The 20,352-nt window shown below is 49.4% G+C and overlaps 7 protein-coding genes across 7 annotated transcripts; 5 read left to right on the top strand and 2 right to left on the bottom strand.

The window, feature by feature from the left end:
- Positions 1-366: 366 nt before the first annotated feature.
- Positions 367-1,193, top strand: BHQ10_001042 (uncharacterized protein; the record flags this gene model as incomplete). Its single annotated transcript, XM_040873035.1, has 3 exons — positions 367-420; positions 480-669; positions 733-1,193. The coding sequence occupies 3 exons, from the start codon at positions 367-369 to the stop codon at positions 1,191-1,193; spliced, it is 705 nt and encodes a 234-aa protein (XP_040729547.1).
- A 434-nt stretch (positions 1,194-1,627) lies between these two features.
- On the top strand, positions 1,628-4,982 carry BHQ10_001041 (uncharacterized protein; the record flags this gene model as incomplete). The annotated part of the gene is made up of 5 exons (XM_040873034.1): positions 1,628-3,556; positions 3,612-3,724; positions 3,774-3,919; positions 3,970-4,099; positions 4,151-4,982. 5 exons carry the CDS (start codon positions 1,628-1,630, stop codon positions 4,980-4,982), a joined length of 3,150 nt encoding a protein of 1,049 aa, XP_040729546.1.
- A 254-nt stretch (positions 4,983-5,236) lies between these two features.
- Positions 5,237-6,211, bottom strand: BHQ10_001040 (uncharacterized protein; the record flags this gene model as incomplete). Its single annotated transcript, XM_040873024.1, has 1 exon — positions 5,237-6,211. The coding sequence occupies one exon, from the start codon at positions 6,209-6,211 to the stop codon at positions 5,237-5,239; it is 975 nt and encodes a 324-aa protein (XP_040729545.1).
- A 1,137-nt stretch (positions 6,212-7,348) lies between these two features.
- On the top strand, positions 7,349-8,410 carry BHQ10_001039 (uncharacterized protein; the record flags this gene model as incomplete). The annotated part of the gene is made up of 2 exons (XM_040873013.1): positions 7,349-7,410; positions 7,492-8,410. 2 exons carry the CDS (start codon positions 7,349-7,351, stop codon positions 8,408-8,410), a joined length of 981 nt encoding a protein of 326 aa, XP_040729544.1.
- A 440-nt stretch (positions 8,411-8,850) lies between these two features.
- On the top strand, positions 8,851-9,642 carry BHQ10_001038 (uncharacterized protein; the record flags this gene model as incomplete). Its single annotated transcript, XM_040873003.1, has 1 exon — positions 8,851-9,642. One exon carries the CDS (start codon positions 8,851-8,853, stop codon positions 9,640-9,642), a length of 792 nt encoding a protein of 263 aa, XP_040729543.1.
- A 2,050-nt stretch (positions 9,643-11,692) lies between these two features.
- BHQ10_001037 (uncharacterized protein) lies at positions 11,693-13,327 on the top strand (the record flags this gene model as incomplete). Its single annotated transcript, XM_040872992.1, has 1 exon — positions 11,693-13,327. One exon carries the CDS (start codon positions 11,693-11,695, stop codon positions 13,325-13,327), a length of 1,635 nt encoding a protein of 544 aa, XP_040729542.1.
- Positions 13,328-13,842: 515 nt separating this feature from the next.
- BHQ10_001036 (uncharacterized protein) lies at positions 13,843-19,327 on the bottom strand (the record flags this gene model as incomplete). The annotated part of the gene is made up of 2 exons (XM_040872981.1): positions 13,843-14,459; positions 14,509-19,327. The coding sequence occupies 2 exons, from the start codon at positions 19,325-19,327 to the stop codon at positions 13,843-13,845; spliced, it is 5,436 nt and encodes a 1,811-aa protein (XP_040729541.1).
- Positions 19,328-20,352: the final 1,025 nt, after the last annotated feature.

Raw genomic sequence — 20,352 nt, 5'->3', positions numbered from 1 at the left:
TGTTCCCCACGTCAGTCCACGTGACTGGAGCGCCGTCACGTGAGTTTAATGCCCGAGGCCAGCAAGCCTCAAGGCATCGACGGGATGCCTGATTGGCTGCCGGCGGTCTTGCTCGTGGCCCATTGGTGGCCCAAGCTTTCGATGTGAACCGGCCAGCTTGCCAAGGAAAGAGTGACGATGAAAGAGAACGGACAAAGCGACGAACAATAAACCCCGAATGAGTCAACGGAGACGTCTTTTCTTCTGTTGATACACCCCTTCGTCAATTACCCGGATTCTATGTGCTGGCCGTCAATATGTTCTATTGTGCTTGATAACAGCCCTCGCCGAATCAAAGTTTGATATCCATCCCCTGTCTGCGGCAAAATGTCGGGCCCTGATCAGCCTTTGGCTTCCCTTTCGCTGACCCATGTACATTATGTGAGACAACTCTCGAGCTACGCGTTCCTCCATTGATAGTACTAATTGGTTACTGCTAGAATCCTAACGATCTCCTCTCGCATGCATCGGCCTGGCTCGCTCTCGTCCCGCAAGCGCTATGTATCATCTACGTCACACTCATCTGGGCTTCGAGGGAGGTGGAGGTGCTGTTGATGTTTGCCGGTCAGATGGGCTGTGAAGCTTTGAACTTCGGGCTTAAAAGGCTCATCCGCGAGGAGAGACCTCAGAGTACGCATAGACCACAGAGACAAACTACTAAACAAGATCACAAGCTGATTTGATCGTCTACAGACATGCACGGCAAAGGCTATGGGATGCCATCGTCCCACGCGCAATTTGCAGCCTACTTCTCCTGCTATGCGATACTGTTCCTCCTTCTCAGACACAGACCAAATTATTCTCTCACGCCGGACGCGGTGACTTTTTTCCAACGAGTTGCGCTCTCATTCCTAGCCTGTGTTGGCGCCAGTGCCGTGGCCATTAGCCGACTCTACCTGAACTACCATACCAAAAAACAGGTTGTCGTGGGATTCACGGCAGGAATTATATTCTCGGTCGTTTGGTTCTCGTTCGTAAGCTACCTGCGAAGCTCTGGCTGGGTCGATTGGGGTCTGGACTTGACTCTCTCACGAGCCCTGCGAATTAGAGACTTGGTGGTGAGTGAGGATCTTACCGAAGCCGGATGGCAACGTTGGGAGGCCCAGAGAAAGCTGAAGCGTCGTGAACATAGTGACGCGCATAAGTCGGATTGAGTGTTTGTCTATATGAAGCGGATTGTATATTATCTTAGTGTGCTCAATATGGGACATGTATCTGCGAATATTCATTTTAACACTTGTATGGTAAGTTTACCAACATAACAAATTATAGAAGTCTTCGTAAGGAACACCAGTAAGTAAAGCTCTGGATCAACAAATGTCGATTTGGATCACGTGATTTCCTCCCACATTTGACCGCTTCGATAGCCACGTTCAGTTCATCTCTTCCAAATCAAAGGACAGCGAGAGATAATGTTTCCTGAAGGGCCACGGTGACGGTTGGCAGTATCCATGCATTAAACGGCGTCATGGTTTGAGATATTTTGATTCTTCGCTAAGATACCCTTGATGTTGTGCATCGTCAAAACATACTCCTCCTTTTCCTTGTTGATCTTATCCACCCACGGTGCTAAGGTTCGGACGGCAACATGTCCACACACCATTTTGAGGCCGATGAGCCCGAACAGGTCATCATAAAAGCAGATGAGGTCGACCAGACTGGGACCGATATCTCGCCTGTGCCGGATGAAGAACTATTGGCGGAGGTTGTCGATGGTCTCACTTTGGAACCGTCGCCGGTTATTGAAAGACAAATGCCAGCAGGTCCTGCTTCAGGAAACTCCAGGCCAACAGGGCGACCAGGCCTCGCGCGTGATGCTGCTGCTCCCCCTCCACCAATGCAACCACCGCCTCCTGCTCCTGGCCAGAATGCGATAGAGTTGGCTCCAGATTCTCTCAGCCTTGCGCAATTGAGACGCATTGTTCAAGACATTCCAAAGGTCGAACAACAGGTATATGCTTTTCGTTATGCCGACACTCAGCCTTTTCCTGAAGAGCTTGATGAGTGGTTCCAGTATAGTGAGCCGGAACGAATGATGCTTGTCGGATCCAAAGTTTCATTTCACCAGCAATGGAAAGAGTTTTGTCATCGACACTCCCTCGACACTGGCACTTCATGGCTTGATGCGGATTTTGACACTAGGAAAAAATTTCTGAAACATCTTCTAACTGGGCTTGATGACTCGGATTTGTACACTCGCATTGAAGCCCTAGAAGCAGTGTGCTATGCAATGTGCGGTGTTTGGGGGCTTACTGGAGGGAGACCTGTTGATGCTTACCCTGAAAATCCCACTGCTGAGGAAGAGTCAGACAACCCCAGAACGAAATCTCTTCAGATCAAGTGGATCGTTGATAACGTGCTTCTCATCCATGAATGTGGGGGTATTCCAAGACTCTACGAGTACATGAAGTCCATATATGACAAGGAATCAAGCCCGCTGGAAACTGATCCTGTTGATCTGGACAATGAAAAAGAACATGCCACATACCTCATCGCCCGCGAACGAGAAGCGAATCTTATTCTCACGTGTCTGTATTTCGTGGTCGAGGTCGCCAGAAGACAAGAAACACTGGACAAGACGAATGTGAAATTACGGGATGCTGTTTCTGCATTGCAGCCAAGTCTATTAATTACACTTGTCAAGGTCATTTCTGGACTGCGATGGGAGGACTCGGCCGCCATACCTTTTACCCGGATTGCTTTACTGTTTTGGAAAACGATTATCCTCATATTCGGCGGTACTCAGAGTCTAGAGGATGCGAAAAGGGCTCTAGAGCCCAAAATGGACATTCCCACAGATCCAGCTGACCGTCGAGAGCCATTCTTGACTGCATCTCCGCTGGATTATCATATTTTTCGTCAAGAAGTCACGTCGAAATACCCGGCATACAATCCACCGCCATTAGTCGTGCCTCTAGAGCTGGATCACAAATCTATACTTCCGCCCTTTGCAAACCATCCTAGTCGGTTAGCTTCTACGCATGGAGTGTCTGGCCCGCCGGCAGTTGGTAGCAGTGGCTCGATCCTCCATCAGCCCGTACACATTGCTACACCAGCTCCGTCACCGCCGCCATCTCCGATAGGACCAAGTGGAAAAGCAGCGAAGAAGCAAAACTACCAAACAAATCAACATTTTCCATTCATGTACCCACCGTTGGATGATTCAAGCAACAACATCGGAGGCAAAGGTACCAGCGAGATGCAAGACACTCTGGTAGGAAAGAAGTGGGAGGGCAGCGATGTTCCGGCGTCTATTATCGAGGCTGGCAAGCTCTTCTCCAGTCACGTCAAGATGACTAGGGCGACGCGTCAATTATGGGAGGAACGTGAGCGTTTTATGAAGTATGAACGAGGCTGGAATGCCGACGATAACGTCAACGAAGGCACGAATGACGAAGAACATTCAGACACAAGCTCGGCTCCCTCAGAAAGTCGCAGAGACAGTGTAAGACAAACTACCCCAGAAACGGAAAATGAAGATGTACAGCGACGATTAGATGCAGTTGAGAACTTCTACGTAAGTCTTTGCAGTCCAAAATGTTTAAAAAAAAAAAAAGCTAACGATCAAATAGAAACAAGCAATGCCGCATCTTCAAGCAATCGTCATTGTTCTACTAAAAGTCATTTTGACCAATATCAGTTCAATGATCAATCAAGCAAATGGTCAAGGCGGTCATGGTGCAGGGTCAGTCAAATAATTATCTGAATAAGATCACCAACTGACAATCTTCTAGCATGACCAATGGCTATCCGTATGGTGGGACACGGGAGGATTTCTTGAACGATGTTGAAGAGCTTGACATTATCAGACTACGAGAAATCACGGGAAAAGCTATTTCTGGTGCTTTATTGCTCTTGCTAAAGTGGTTCAAACGATCTCGTAAGAACTAGTCTCAGTCGTGGTATCTCTCCCTTGCTGATTGATGGCAGATATCCTCAAGTTTGAGTACATGACACAGTTGCTTCTGGACTCGAATTACCTTCCATTGATACTAAAGATGTTTGCTCATCAAGATGTCGATCACTTGATTGCTCAGCAAAACGATCGCAAGGAGTACAGGTTTGTAACTCCAATTGTCGATCTGTGAATTCGTTCTAAATTTTCGTATAGCTTCTTCCATTTCTGCCGGTTCCACTCTGATGACCCGCCCGAAGAGGACGCTTCTATAGAAAACGAATCAATGGATGAGGAAGAAGAGGCTATACCTCCACCGATTCTACGTCGCAGAGCATCAGTGAACGGGAGCTCGTCGGTACGAGGTCCATCGCCTGTAAAGAATGAACAGGGTTATACCGATGGCACCACACGTCCTGAAGTCGATGAACTAGGTTACCCAACAGGACCAGTTCCAGAGGACCCTATCACAGCTTACTCCTTCCGCAACTTCTTCTCAGTCATCAACTATCTGCATATCATGCAAAAGATCACACGAGACAAGGCACACCGCTGCCTTCTCCTTGTACAGTATAGATCTAGCACTATTCTTCGGAAGGGATTAAAGATACCGGACCCCCATCTGCGGCTTTATACTCTCAAGCTATTCAAATCGCAGGTCCCATACTGTGGTCGAAAATGGCGACAGACCAACATGCGCGTCATCACAGCTATATACCTCTACTGCCGCCCGGAGCTACGAGACGACTGGCTAGCAGGCTCAGACGTCGACGCAGAAGTTGAAGATGCTCTGCCCCTGGAACAGGCGCTTCGTGGTCTCACTCACTGGTGGCACTTGCGTCAATACAAAGACGTTTTGAATATTGAGGAAGAAGGGACTTCACTTTTTGAAGAAGAAAGGGATTTCTTCACCAGGGAGTTGGATGCTATGGGCTGGGGTCTTTATGGCGAGGATATGCTGAATGATGTAGATGAAAGAGACTTTGGGATGCCTACGAGTGGGACGACGGAATGGGATGGTGGGCCTTTGCAGATGGAGGGTTGGTGATCAGTCATTAGCCTAGTCAAGTCATGAAATGGATGCATTATTATTCCTGCTTGATTTTTATCAATACATAGCTACTATTACATTGTTTGGCGTCGAACATCTCATGCAGTTTAGGGTGTCATATCCGCTATCACAATCTCTCTATCCAAGCCCGTGATGTACAAACAGTTCTTCGTGCAGGTTTCCAGCTGACAGGATTCACAGGATGCTACCAAACCAAAATAACTCCGATATGTGACATTACACACCCATTACTAAAACAAACGTCCTCTTCGCAACATATGGACACGAGGATGAACCACAGCTGCAGGAGCTACAAGCTTTGGTTTCTGAACAGTTGATTCCAGCTTCCCTTCTGCCTTCCGCTTCTCGATTAAAACAGGCAGCTGTTGCTGCACGTACTGCACCAACCGATCGGTCATACTGTTCCCCTTGCCATACCCCTCTGGACAACTCTTGGTCTCCTTGTGCTGCAAGAGATCACTCAAGCGCTGATAATGCCTATGGCAGGGCTGACATGTAAACAGAAGACTGTCAGACACCCAGTACCCCTTGAGATCAGGCGTCAGATTGGCCCAAAAGTGCCTGACGACGAAACAAATGTCCTCTGTGGTAGCGCCGCCGGTACAAGTCCCGGATTCGATGTGATTGAACGCGGCGGAGCGAAGAGCGAATTTCTCGGGGCAGACGGGGCAGGCCACTGTCAGAGGACGGTGTGTGTTGGCGTGTCCTGTGTACTCGTTCACGTTTCTGAAACACTCCTTGCAAATCGAGCACATGAAGTGGAAGTGCTGGAAATGCTGCATTAGGCCTTCATAGGAAGGCGCAAACCAGTTGCATGGTTCGCACCAGAGATGCTCCTGCTCAAGATGGTCTTGGAGTTCAGTGAAGGTCGGATAGTCCTTCGTGTAGTGGCAGAGGACGCAGAGGTTGTGGTCAAGAGAAGTCTCGAGGTGGAGCATAAACAGGTCCCGGCAGCAGTAGGAGACCTTGCAGCGAGCACAGATTGTTTCGCCAGTGGGCGACATGTGGACTGGGACCCCCGGGGATAGTGAGTCTTTCAGGGGGTAGGTGCGGAATTGCTGGTGTCCGTCGATGAAGTGGCCAGAGGCTGTATTGACGAACTGGCTCAGTTTGACGGCTTGGTGGACATGAGGGCATGGGCGAGGAATGGGTATGAGAGGGAAACTTGGGGGCATGAAGCTGGGAGGCACATTTGGGAAGTCCATGGCTTGAGCCTTCAAAGTAGCTGAAGGGGCTTGTCGAGGTGATGATGTTGTTGCTGACAAGATGCAGTGATGATACTTGACAGTCTTGAAGCAATATATTTGAGGGTAGAGAATTACAGAGAAGACAGAGAGAGAAGGGCAGTGTACACATTTTACGTCTTTGTTTATGTTATGAGAAATCCCTTAACATTTCATCATTTGCTGGGTTTGCTGGGTTTGCCCGTAAAAGTCAATGAAATGCACAAGCAGAGGCGGAGGACATTTTGGGAATCACCGGTGAAGTGAGGTGTCTGGGCTAGGAGCACACACATTTGTCTCTGAAAGTGGCCAAACATAGTGGATAGGGAATCAACTCTCCAGGCATCTTGCTGCTACTTTGTCTCGCAAGTATCAATCAGACTCCTGAAGCCCTTGGTTGCTGCAAAAATGGTATCTTCAAGAATACTTGACCAGATTTCAGGATCACATCATCAACCAGACTACATACATACTCTACGAGGAGTTCTGCATCTACGTCTGGAGCTATAATCTACAGATTTTGAGATACATGTTCAGTAGAAGTTAAATACAAGTCCAGAAAGTATCAATATGTAACAACGATGCTGGCACAACGCTTGTTCTCCTTGAACTCAAATTTCATTGATATCCTAATTCTATATACATTCTGCACTCTTTCCTGGATTAATCTACGCTTCATCTCTATGTAGCTTACTGTAAGACTTTTCAACTACCTGCACGTGCTTCTTCGACATTGAGCTTGCCTCCACGGCTCCGCAGGATATATAATGTCGGCCAACTGGTGTTGAAGCGGAAACCAATACTTTAGAACGTCTGAGTAAATATATCAGCTGCACAACTCAAACAATATACACTCAATTTCCCCAAACTGCTCTTTCTGATGTTGCCTTTTACGTTGCCGAAAACAATCGTTGCTTACAAATTTCCTATTTGGGACACGTCGCGATAAGGATCGTACCTGATAATGGAGCGGCACGTGACCCTGCCGTCGTGGGAAGTTTTTTTTTATTTTGCGTACGGCAGATCTCAGACAAATCTCGCCATACACAATCAACAACTCTTCTCCGCTCCCCCTTGACAGAGCTTTTCAGAAAGCGAGATTTATCTCTGTCGCTTAATATGGCTTCAGACGAAATTGTCTGGCAGGTTATTAACCAGCAATTCTGTGCCTTCAAGCTCAAGTACGTAAATACTCAACAAATTTTCAAAATCTCAATACGGGAGAGGGAAAATGAAAAATACTGATGGAATGAAAATTGCAGAACCACAAAAGGTCAGAACTTCTGCCGCAATGAATACAACGTCACCGGATTGTGCAACCGCCAAAGCTGCCCATTGGCAAACTCTCGCTATGCCACTGTTCGCTCGGATCCTGAAACAGGAGCCATGTACCTCTACATGAAGACCATTGAACGCTCGCACATGCCCAGCAAATGGTGGGAAAAGATAAAGCTGTCATCCAACTACACCAAAGCTCTGGCCCAGGTCGATGAGCGATTGATATACTGGCCTAAATTCCTCATACACAAATGCAAACAACGCCTCACGCGGTTGACGCAGGTCAATATTAGGATGAAGAAGCTTATCAAAGAAGAGGAGCGTTTAGGTGAAAGGGTCGTGCCGAAGTTGGCGCCGAAGATTAGGAGACGCGAGGAGACGAGAGAGCGGAAAGCGGAGGCTGCTGCTAAGGTTGAGAGAGCTATTGAGCGTGAACTTATTGAGCGTCTTCGCAGTGGTGCATATGGTGATAGACCGCTCAATGTTGAGGAAGGGATTTGGAAGAAGGTGCTTCGTGGATTGGAGAGGCAGGGKGAGGGTGAGAGAGATGAGGATCTTGATGAGGGCGAGCAGTGGGATGAGGAGGACGAGGAAGAGGAGGGTGTTGGTGAAGTTGAGTATGTCAGTGATTTGGACGAAGATGAGGAGGATCTTGAGGATATTGAGGAGTGGCTTGGAGGAGATTCTGCCGATTCCAGCGATGATTACGATGACGAGGATGAGGACGAGGATAGCGATGACGATGAAGGCAGTGATGAGTCAGCTGCTGAGGACAAGAAGAAGCCTGCTACCGGCGACAAGCGCAAGCGTGCCGCACCACCTCCCAAGCCTCGCAAGAAGGGCGCTCGTGTTGAGATTGAGTACGAGACTGAAGGTCCTGCGAAGGAAAGCGTTCTGGCATAATTGCTGCATTGCTGGCGTTTGGTGTTTTATGTAGAGTTGTCATTATTTCGTTGCACATTTTCTAAATCAATAAAAGCAATCTGTTCTTGATCCATGACCAGTAAAATATTTTATGCGATTTTGAAGAGTTGGGTCTTCGTAGATGACCCACATACAATAAGGTTGTATGCGGTGAGTGGGCCGCAGTAGGCGCAGCTCACCACTGAAACACTCCTTACACTCAACTTCATTACAAGTTTCACTTCTTTGTCGAATACTTACTCACCTAGCTGGGTTGCATATACGCAAAAGGTGTACGAACGATATATCAATATTCCAGCAAATATCGAACTTCCACTCTGATCCACGAAGCTCCAAGCTACCCTGCCTACCCCTCCTCCGTGAGCGAGGAGTGACGAACGAGACACAGCTCTCATTCTCATTCAACGAAATACAGCAGCATGTCTTCATACCTAGCCTCCCTCGCCTCATCAACCACAATCTCCMCCCTCGGCACCCGCCTCAGCAGTCTTCGCCGCGCAATCGGCTCAGGTGACGAAAAGGACGACCCGGACAACGAAGACAGCTCACACATCTCCAACGTCCTTCGTGCCTACTACACGGAAAAGGGTCGCCCATTCCCCGAATGGCTTCCTCCAGACCCAAAGGCGCCCGTTCCTCAAGCGCGGATGGTGGCTACGCAGGCATCGCTCCAACAGGGGAATACGAGCGCATACGGTCAACCGCAGGCACAATATACAGGTCGCGGGGGTGGCCTGGGCGATTTATGGGGTGAATCGGGGCCTGCGCAACCGCCACAGTCACAAACAGCCAGTTTACGAAGTCGAGGAGGTTCAAGGACGCCAGTTGCCGCTATAGGCAATAACAATACTACATTACGACCGGAGCATCAGCAGCAGCAGCATCATTCGCAAACACCGTCGCCGCATTCGGTTTCGAGGAGACCGCTGCCTAGTCAGCGCGGTGAATCGTATCAGTCGTCGCATTCGAGTTCGGGCATGTCGGATAGAGGGGCGTCGTCGGGCGGTTCGGCATCGGAGAGGTTACGGGCTCGATTGCAGGGTGGATTGGGTAGCAGTAGTCAGAGTCCTCCACCTTCGAGGTCGCAGCCACAGCAATATCAAGCGTATACTTCGGATGGGGGCCAGGGTCATGGATCGAGTGGTGGGAGCGGGGGATATAAGCGTCCTGGGGGATTGCCTAGTGGTCCTAGGCCCGGGGGTTATAGGTAGATGTATTTTCATGCTTGTCTGTCTGGCGGATATTTGGAGAAAGTTGAGCGTTTGTTCAGACTTTGGTGCATTTGATACCTTTCTATATCTTCCAGCTCTAGAAATGCTAATGAGTTATGGCCAAAAGTCTGACAAGAACTGGTGTCTAATTCCGAGAGAACAACATGGTTCCCCGTTGTTATTTCCAAAATGAGATTTCTGATCGCGTCAGGTGACCGAACAGTATGATCTTTGATTATCATAGTGGAGAATGCGTGGGTGAGAAACCAGCAGACATTCTGCGAGAAATGCGAGTATTATGGATCGAACAATATGCACGTGACTTAAAAGTTGATGGATCTCGATTACGTACCACGAACAAGGCAGGAATCGTTACAATCGTTGTAATATTTACGGAAAACGAAAATTACTTTTTTGGTACCACATCCTACTATTCTAGCATTTAAGGGAGTCCTTTTGGCTCGAATGGTCAGTTCCATGGGTCTGACATCGCTATTACTTGCCAGGTATATAGGTGGACTCTTCCAGCTCCAACAGATGAACAAGGATATTCCATTCTCACATCATGCTACACTTGTACAAACCCCGATACGAGGCATCTCGTACCCCAGTAAATATGACGAAGAAGTAAGAAATTGGGTTTGTGCGGGAGAACGAATAGCCGCCTCGTATTCACCCCGACTCTGAGTCTCGTGATTCGAAAATATCGGAAGTCCAAGCCGGCGCAAACATTGGAACGGGACCTTCTAGAAAAATTCTCGGGCTGCAAACCCTAAATCGGCATGCCGGCCCTGGGGCTAGACCGGCTTCGGCAAATCTTCTCGTATTCAGCAACACCACCCCCTCACAACGCCCGCTGGGGAATTTCCAGGAAATGAAGCAAGTTGAGCTGTTGGCATTGGGGTTGTGGAGAGGAAAGTTAATCACTTACTGTATGCATTCGTCGGTGAATGAAGAGTCCTCCACATCGGCATGGAATCGGAGCCTGGACTCTGGAGAATACGGACTGTTTCGCTGTACTGTGCTCCGGAGTGAGCAGACTAGAAGGTGAAGGCGTTGCGAGATTTTCGGGACTGAAGTCAAAGCACTCGAGTCGTCCTAGTCGTCCCGGGGAAGGGAGAAGTATAAACAGGCGAACAGCTGGTTATAACTCTAAACCACACACTGTGTAGATCGATGTTGCCTCTCGCCAACACCGACAGTGCACGCCACATGACTGCACTCGCGATGGCTGCGTGGAAAATCAGGATGCATATGAACTTAGGAAGTTTGTTACCGGACCCTGGTTTCTTTGACAAAACACCACGTACTATAGCAAGCAGTCTAACGGAGACTAGCACTCCGTACCCCACCAGGGAAAGTGTAAATGCCGGGTTAGGTTTGCGCTAACCGGAAAGTGGTTTCCGGATTGAGTTTTTTGCTGAAGCATGAAAATTGTCTGTTGTTGGTTCGGTCTACGAGACGACTTGAACGGGATCACCTCACTTAGTCTACGGTGTATCTTTTTGTCGTAAAACTTGCTATTCATACACTGAATATATTCCTCGTGCTTCTTCCGAGATGAAAATGCTGAGGAATGAATAAGAAACTTCACATAGTAAGGTGACACGCGAACACAGGCAGCGGCCAATCAGAAGCCGCTTCAAGACTCTATCCGTGGTGATCTACAGAAACAAATGCCGTGATTGGCCGATAGATCCGGCGTACCCTCCATCGGCGACTGGTAGACCCACAGTCCCAGAACGGGCAGCAACGATCGTCGTCATTGCGTGCATCGCTCCTTCCTCGCATTGCAGATAATGACTTTGCAAAAAGGCAGGAGAGAATCCGGAGCCCCGTGGGTGATGATTGCCTGATTGGCCAGCCCAGAATCCTCCGCACTCGCTCGCTTTTCCTCCAGATTCTTTCTCTATAAAAGGCACGTCCTGCCCTTGCATCTCTCTTCTGTTGTACAGCTACCACTTTCTTGCATGCTCAGCGCTGACTTATAGGTCGTCAGGCCTTTCTCTCTTCTTCTACTACTTTTTGTCTCTATACATATACACACACAATGGAGCACTCCCAACACGTCGAGGCCGGCGAGAAAGTTCCCGATATTGACATGGACGATGTCAAGGGCAACTCCAACGCCGCCCAAGAGGCCGCCATGGACGCCGAAATCGCCCGCCTTGAGGAGTCCAGCCAGGGCCTCAAGCGGCCCAGATTCGAACTATCCTTCTCCAACCCCGCAACCTTTACCTACGTGCTTGTCGGCTTCGCATCTCTGGGAGGTCTGCTTTCGGGTCTCGATCAGTCGCTCATCAGTGGTGCGAACATCGATTTGCCGATTGATTTGAATCTCTCGGCGAACCAGGCTAGTCTGGTGAATTCCGGTATGCCGCTGGGTGCCGTGGCCGGTGCGTTAATTCTGTCGCCGTCCAACGAGTATCTGGGTCGTAAAAATTCGATTATCTTGTCGTGTATCTTGTACACCATCGGCGCTGCCCTTGAGGCCGGCGCTATAGATTTTGGTATGATGTTTGCCGGTCGTTTCATTCTGGGCACTGGTGTCGGTCTCGAAGGTGGTACTGTCCCTATCTACGTTGCGGAGAGTATCTCGTCCAGTCTTCGCGGAAATCTTGTGTCTCTCTATCAGTTCAATATTGCTCTAGGTGAGATTCTGGGCTATGCCGTGGCCGCCATCTTTATCGGCGTCAAGGGTAACTGGCGTTACATCCTGGGTTCATCTCTTGTCTTTTCCACCATCATGTTTATCGGCATGCTTTTTATGCCTGAGAGTCCGCGTTATCTCATGTTCAAAGGCCGAGAGCAAGAAGCATACTCCGTCTGGAAGAAGATCCGTGGTTTCGACACCTACGAATCTAAAGCCGAATTCCTGGGCATGCGCGAAACATGCCAGATTGAAAATGAAGAGCAGGCTCAGACCAAGAGATTCCCCTGGTTGGACTTTTTCACCAACCCGCGCGCTCGTCGTGCACTCGTCTATGCAAACATCATGGTCTTCCTGGGTCAATTCACCGGCGTCAACGCAGTCATGTACTATATGAGCGTGCTCATGGAATATATCGGCTTCACAGCCAAAGACGCAGTTTTCATGTCCCTCGTCGGCGGCGGCGCATTGATGCTCGGCACAATTCCCGCCGTGCTGTACATGGAACGTTTCGGTCGTCGCTACTGGGCCAATCTCATGCTTCCCGGTTTCTTCGTTGGACTCATCTTCGTCGGTGTCGGGTACCAGATCAACCTTGAAACACACCGCCAACTTGCCGAGGGTCTGTATCTCACCGGCATCATTCTGTACATGGGCTTTTTTGGTTCTTACGCCTGCCTAACTTGGGTCATTCCCGCGGAGGTCTACCCAACTTACCTCCGACACTACGGCATGACGACCTCGGACGCAAACCTGTTCCTCTGCAGTTTCATCGTCACCTACAACTTCACACGCATGATGAACAGCATGACGCGCATCGGTCTCACGCTCGGGTTTTATGGCGGCATCGCGGTGCTGGGCTGGGTATATCAGATTCTGTTCATGCCAGAGACAAAGAACAAGAGTCTGGAGGAGATTGATGAGTTGTTCAGTAAGCCGACTTCGGTGATTGTGAAGCAAAATGTGAAGAATACGGTGCAGGTCATGAGGGATCTGGCTGCCTTTAGATTTAAGAAGGTTTTCATGCCGGAATAATCTTTTTTATTAGATAGATATGACGTTGAAGATATGAGGATATGTTGAATATGTAGCTAGGTACATAATTCCTGGTGTGATACCTCTTTTTCAGCAGGACTATGAAATTAATTGATGCATCAATGACAATTTAATTCGGATTAAGTGCAACTGGTCAACAAGGATACTTCTGTAGATTTATAGAAAGGAGTATACCTAGGAATATTATGTATAAGCAAGTCCACATTGAACCAACCTCAATGTCGACGTCATGACTATGATACTAGCAATGCCCGTAACAGACAACAAATCGAAAACGCCAACCAAATGTGTATACTTCGAAACTCGTCACAATAAATTCAGTACCATGTTCTCTTTCTCAATGACTCATTTCAATCAGATAATTAGTAGGTGTATCGGCATCAACAAACAAAAGAAAAAGACAAAAATATATAGAATAAAACATTTTTCAGAATGGAAGACTACACAACTCGAAACACATCCTCTCTAAGGAGTCGTGAACTCATTTATATGCCTCATTTCGCCATGACATCCACGTATCCGCGCCCCTTCTTCTTGCTCTTGACGGTACCGCCTTTGCGTGCCGTGGGCGCCCCAAGGAGATCATCAATGGAGCTGGCGTTGCTGAGAGATGTTGTCGATGGTCGTGGTAGGGGTGGTTGCATTGCCGGTCCTAGACTTGGACCGCTTGCTGCTGGTGACGAACCAGCGGCTGTGGCAGCGGTAGTAGATACAGAACGAGGCGGGAGTCCGTTCGGTGCAAATCCTACAGCTGGGCTTGTGCCCAATGATGATGCACCGGCGCCGGTAGATGGGCGACTATCTGGAGTCGTGCCCAGTTGTGATATGGACGGTGGTCGTTGGAGCATGGGCGGACCAGAAGATGCACTACCCACGCTGACGGATCGACTTTGAGGGCCAGGACCCCTGGGAGGTGGCGGCGTGGCTCGCGCAGATGCAGTTGCGCTGTTGGGGKCTTTCTTGTTGATCCATTTCTTGAGCTCCGGGTCGTAGTAGAAGGAGTTTTCTTCACCCAATTTGGCGCGAATAGGTCCGCCGGTGGCTTCGCCTTCTTTCTTGCCGCCCCACCAGCCGCCGAACCAGCCTTTCTTAGCTGCTGCAGGTCGTTGTGCTGTTGACTCGTTAGCAAATTGAACTTGGAGCATTGGGAATGAGCTTACCATCTGCTTCGGCGGCTTTTCGAACTGCGTCATCCGCTTCTCGGTCACGACGAGCCTTTTCAGCCTGTTGGACTGCTGCTGCTCGAGCAGCCAGGTCATCCTCGTCGTCATCGTCCATAAAGGATTTCTTCTTGGGCTTCTCGGCTTCGTCTGCTTCATCTTCCTGTCCAGGACCATCAGTGGACATGCCCAAATCCGGCTGGTATGAAGGCGGTTCGTAAGAAGACATAGCAGGTGGCTCATAGCCACCATAGTGAGGGATTTCAGCCGGTGCTGTCTCCTTGACTTCGTGAAGGGGCTGGCCAAATCTCTCCGGCGACGCCTGCAGTCCACTGGTCAAAGCTGACTGTTGAGGAGCAGCATAAGCTTGTTGTGCCTGTGGAGCTAGATCCTCTTCAACAGGGGCAAGTGGCATGTAAGAAGACTGTGGCGGAGTTGAATGGTATGGGAACGAAGTCGGTGAGCCATATGCGTTGGCTCCGAAATTGTATGGACTAGATTCCACTGGTGTGGCGGGCTCTTGTGAGCCTCGTCTTGCATTATATGTGACGCCAATGGAAGGTGACCTTTGAGAATCCATCGAAGTCCGTGCGCGGTATTGTTCAGGAGAGGAACTTGGAGCGAACTGATTGGCAGGTGCATATCGAGAGAACGCATTGGTTGCCGGTTGAGCCATCGGGTATGACCCGTACACCTCAGAGACCGATGGAGGTCGGCTGATAGTAGCGGCCTCAGTGACCTTTGCAAAAGGTCCAACATCCGCGTCTATGTTCGAACCATTACTAGCCGCATCACTTTCATCTCCAGCTACAAAGCTACTAAATCTCGCCCACATGGAACCCGATACCTTCTCCATGCTGGGTTTGGACATCCATGAGGAGGAGCCGTCACCAGGAGCTTGTTTGAGTCGTGTTGCAAGTTCATCGATCTCGGCGAATAGACGCTGATGGTAGTAAGGAGAGGGCTTGGTAGAAGCTTTGAGCACGCTGCCAATAGCCTCGCAATATTGCATGGCCTCACTCTTCAAGCCCTTATCCGCGAGTATATAAGCATGCTGCAACTTGTATGACTGGAAATATGGCAATACAGCTGCCGTGGTTCCTGTCAAGACCGACGTTGCGAATTCGTACACTTCGGTAAGAGCGATGGCATCTTCGTCTCGGAAAAATGTAGTAGGGAAATTAAAGTGATTCGCGCCCAAGAGGACAATAGAAGCTTGTGGGTCATCGGCTGCGCCAAAGATTGATCGCTGCGAGAATGCCTTAGCGAACAAATAACAAACATGTGCAGCTTCTGTCCGACCATACGAGCCTAACAACTGGCCCATGGCACAGAGCGCTTGATGGTCGTCAGGACTGCGGTTGTTGATAATCAGTCCTAAAGTCTCGCGCCATCTTTCCAAGCCATCCACGGCATTCTTGTTAATACCCTGGCCCTCTTTGCTGACCATCTGCAATCCGAGCCTCGCAGACGGAGGCACGAGCTCGTCAATACTTTCTTCGGTGTTTCCAGAGACTACTGCGTACAAAGCAGCCAATGATTCAATGTTTTCACCAGTTGATCGAACCTCTCTTCTCACAAATTCTTGAACCACCTGCTTCCAAAGCGCCTTGTCTAGGCTCGAGGACATGATCATCGCATGGCCCCACAACCGGTTATCCACTGCTAGCCAAACTGCCTTGTCGCGGTTTCCACTGAGTAAATTAGTCTTGATCTGTCCCAAAACCTTGGACGAAACGGGTTCCGGTGATACAGAGCCATCGGTAGGTTGATACGACCCTGACGTAGCTCTAGAATCGTAATCAACACTCTGTTCTGTCGATTCCAGCTCGGGCGATATAACACTTCTGATCGACTTTTCGATATCGACAGTTCCTTCCAAGACGCCATCGTTCTCAACCAGTATCCGCAAAAGTTTCCATAAGAGTATCTTCTCATCGTGCCTCCTGAAAGCATCGGGTTCTTGGTATAGTGAAGACGGAACGCCCTCGTTCTCTAGAGCAGCAATTCGACTAGATAACCACGCCACAACGTCCTTCTTCTTTGACTTCGTCTTAAGAGGCCCAGGATACCGTACAATATCTCCGTCGGAAGGAAGAATCTGTTTGACCTGGCGTACTTGAGGCTCACCAGGCGCAGGTTGAATCATAGGACTCATCTGACCAGCAATATACCGCGGAACATGTTGAGGGAAACACGAAGATACTAGACCACCAAATGCAAACTTGAATACTGGGGCTCCTTTCCAACGTTGCAAAGGATCCAACTCTCTTCCGTCGGTGGGCGGTATGAAGTTCAGCTCCGGGACATCTCGAACACTCGATGTGACTTGCGGAATAGCGTAAGAATTCACGGCCTTGGTCGGCGAACTAGGTGCATGCACAGAAGCAGGTCGTTGAACCGGCTCTTTTGATGTTCTAACTAATTGTGGTCCAAATGACTGTCTACCTGGTGATTGTGTCTGTGATCTTCGTGGGGGCGGGAATCCAAGGTCGTTTGCTTGAGGCGGTAAAATGTTGGATTGGATAGGACCTCCGTTTGGTAGATAAGGTGATTCGGTGGAAGGGCGTCGAGATGATTCGCTAGGCAAAACGGGAGCATATGGGTTTGCCGGCGGGCTGAAAGGAGGTGCTGCTTGAGTCTCCGAAGGCAACTGTGGAACTACGTCGCTAGCCAACTCATTGGCAGGCACAGAGAACGATCCCCGAGTGTGATTAGATGCAACAGGATATGATAGAGAGGACGACCCGGATGAAGTAGATGGTCTCTGTTGCGGTTGCTGTGCCTCATACGCCGCCTTTTCGTGATGGGCAAGCGGGCTTGATGTGCGTGGCAGAAACGCAAGGTTATTGGGCTGAGACACATAACGATTTCTCCCATTCACTGGCGGCTGAGATGATGGCGGTGCTGGTGAATAGCGAGCGGACAATGGTGATTTGCCCGTCGTACTTGGTGGCTTTGGCGAATACCGAGGACCAACGCCCGGTCCGGCCGAGGCCGTTGGTACGGTGAGGTTAGCATACGGACCAATGCGCTCGGGAGACTGAAGCTGATTCTGATATGCGACTTCTGGAGCTATTTGCGATGGTGGTAGAGACGAAGAAGGTACTGCTGGCGGTAACATTGACTCGGTTGGAACGGGGACGGCGACCGGGGCGTTCGATACTGCCGGCGCAGAAGGGTTATAAACACTGGTGCGACTTGCGGGGCGTTGTCTCGGAGCTGGGGCAGGTAGCTCTTCAAAAAAGTTCTGAGCTACAGGAACAGTGCCGCGCACAGATCCGGGAATGTCATTTTCAGCGATTGGAGGAGGCATAGAGCCGACAGCAGGAGTCGAAACGGACGTCGGAATGCTACTGCTTCGAGGAGGGGGAGGGGGCATCCCGGTCGATGAAGGTGGTGGTGGTGCAGTCTTGCGGGTTGTTGCTACTGCTCGTCGTGGGCGCGGTGCCAATGAGTCAGGAAGGTCGTAGGGCGACTTGTATCCATCCTTCGCTTGGTCCACAAAGCTAGATGCTCTTGAGGCCTCATTCAGAGGTTGGGCCTGGGGTATTCCGAATGGCGTCGCAGTCATAGCTCCAGGGGGGGGAATTGTAGGCAAGCTTTGGAAAAGCTCGGATGACGAGGGCTGATGCGGAGCATATGGATTGGCGTAGTTCGAAGGTGTAGGTAGCTGAGTTGACCAAGCATCGCCTGCTGAGTCTCCACCGAAAAACGAGGGCTCTTCCGGTAGCTCTTGTGCCTCATTTAAGGTATTATCCTCTAACAGAAGATCATCGTCGTCATCATCCAATTCAGCTTCCCACCTCGCTGCGAGATCTTCCTCTTCTTTCGGCTCTTCAGCACCAGGAACCTCTTCTACATCGTCCAATTCTGCTTGCCATCTCGCCGCAAGATCGTCGTCTTCTTGCGTTTGAAAAGCAGCAGGAGAGTCTGCCACAGGAGAATCGGGGATACCGTTGTCAAGCGAACCGAGAACGTCGTACGTACTCTTACGAAGAATGGCTGGTTTCTCAAACGTCGAAGCATCTTTCGTAGCTGTCGATGCAAAGAAATCGTCCGCATCATCGTCTCCGAACACATCAAGTTGAGGCTCAGCCTTGTCTGCCTCATCTGCCTGAAAGTCCACTTCATTCTCAACTAGGGGAATACCTTCTTCATACCGTGACTCGGCTTCTGGTGGTACATAGATTGGTTTGGTTTGTGTTTTCAGTTGGTCAAAAAATCCGTCTTCGTCCTCCGCGGCTTCTGCCTCCCAGGAATTATTACTATTATTCTGACTCGCGTCCGGTTGTGAGGCGAGAAATGGGTCTTCTTGTTGTCCAATTTGTGAATCCTCATAAGTTTGCGGCACGGCGGGKTCTGTAGAAACCTCTTCATCAACGGGTTCCGCAGCGGTCTCTATCGGAGGAAAGGAATTCGTTCGAGCGGCTACATCCTCTCTTTCGAAAGGGTTCTGACTGTGAACATCCCAGGTAGCGCCTTCTGTTTCCTCGCCCCAGTTGATGTCGAACGGCTTGTTTTCTTTGGGCAGTTTATCCGTAATTTCCTTTGATGTAGCGGGAGATTCGAGATGTTCATCGGTCGAAGCAGGTGCGACGTTAGGCTCGTCTAGTGGTCGAGAAAGAACTTCCGGCACGGTATTCTCTTCCATTACATGATCAGCAGATGTTTCGTCTGTTTGTGATGGCGGTTTCGTTGCAGGCACTGAGATCGACTCGGCTGCCGATGCGTCCGGCGCGTCCTCTGGCCTCATGGCTGGATTCCACGATGCGCCCGTCAAGTGCGGCGTTATTAAGTTTTCGGGGAGATGCGACATTGTTTCTGTCATATTTGCAAAACACAAAAACACAAATTAAACTATTCCCGGTCAGCACATTTGCATACAACTTGCGACTTTCTCTCAGGGGCCAGGTGGCCAGTTATTGGGGCGGATTTGGGTCAGACGTACACGTATAGTACAGAATTATCAGCAAAAGAATCAAGGGCCGGAAACCAAAGAAAAGAAATACTGGCGAATGAATCCGGCCTATAGCTGCTCACACAGGGCCACATATAGCATCCTGGAGATGAGAATCGAATATGCAATGTGAAGGACAAGAAAGAGCCGCGACCAGGTTAACGTGATGTTTTAGTTGATTAGCTGTCAGCACGGGGACTGACGCTATCTTTGACAAATGTGGGACTCTGAATGCCTGAATGCTAAGGCAGAACATATGTTCTCCTGAATACGGTCTCCACGACTATGATAGGAAGCACCTTCTCGTTAGGAGGAAATTAATTTCATGCTATATATGTCTTGTTCTACTATAGACATCTACCACCTAGCTAGTATTACTCGGATAGATTGGAAAATCGGAAGTAACGGGGTTGCACATGCCGTTAGCTACTCCGTATGAATTCAAGGAAGAATAAAACCTTATAAAAGTATGCTGCTCGTAACAATCCCCAATCCACATACGTACTAAAGTTCTTCAATAAAGCTTTAGTAGTCCAAATACAAAGTGAATACGTACGTAGAGTCACAATAAGGGGCTATCGAAGACAAAGTGGGAAAGTGGAAACGTGGACTGTGGCGCATGTAATGTCAAGTCATGTGATTCGTTCGTAGGCTCCTTCCATTTCGATGATGTACGTAGCATCCGTCCGCTCACAAATAACAACTTTCAATTTCTGGATTTCCCTTTGCAGGCAGAGGGCTATCAAGGATTCCAAAGTGCGACTTTCATGACTGAATTGCTTTCTATTCATTATCTTTAGCGCCGCCTCCTTGCCATTAGATTATCTCGAACGCGCGGCGAGCCGCACTGGGCTATTCATCGTTTACGCACTGCCTTGATATGA

This window comes from Talaromyces amestolkiae (assembly GCF_001896365.1).
Source record: "Talaromyces amestolkiae strain CIB chromosome Unknown scaffold1.1, whole genome shotgun sequence".
Classification (NCBI taxonomy): Eukaryota; Fungi; Ascomycota; class Eurotiomycetes; order Eurotiales; family Trichocomaceae; genus Talaromyces; species Talaromyces amestolkiae.
This window is presented reverse-complemented; position numbering and strand designations above follow the sequence as displayed.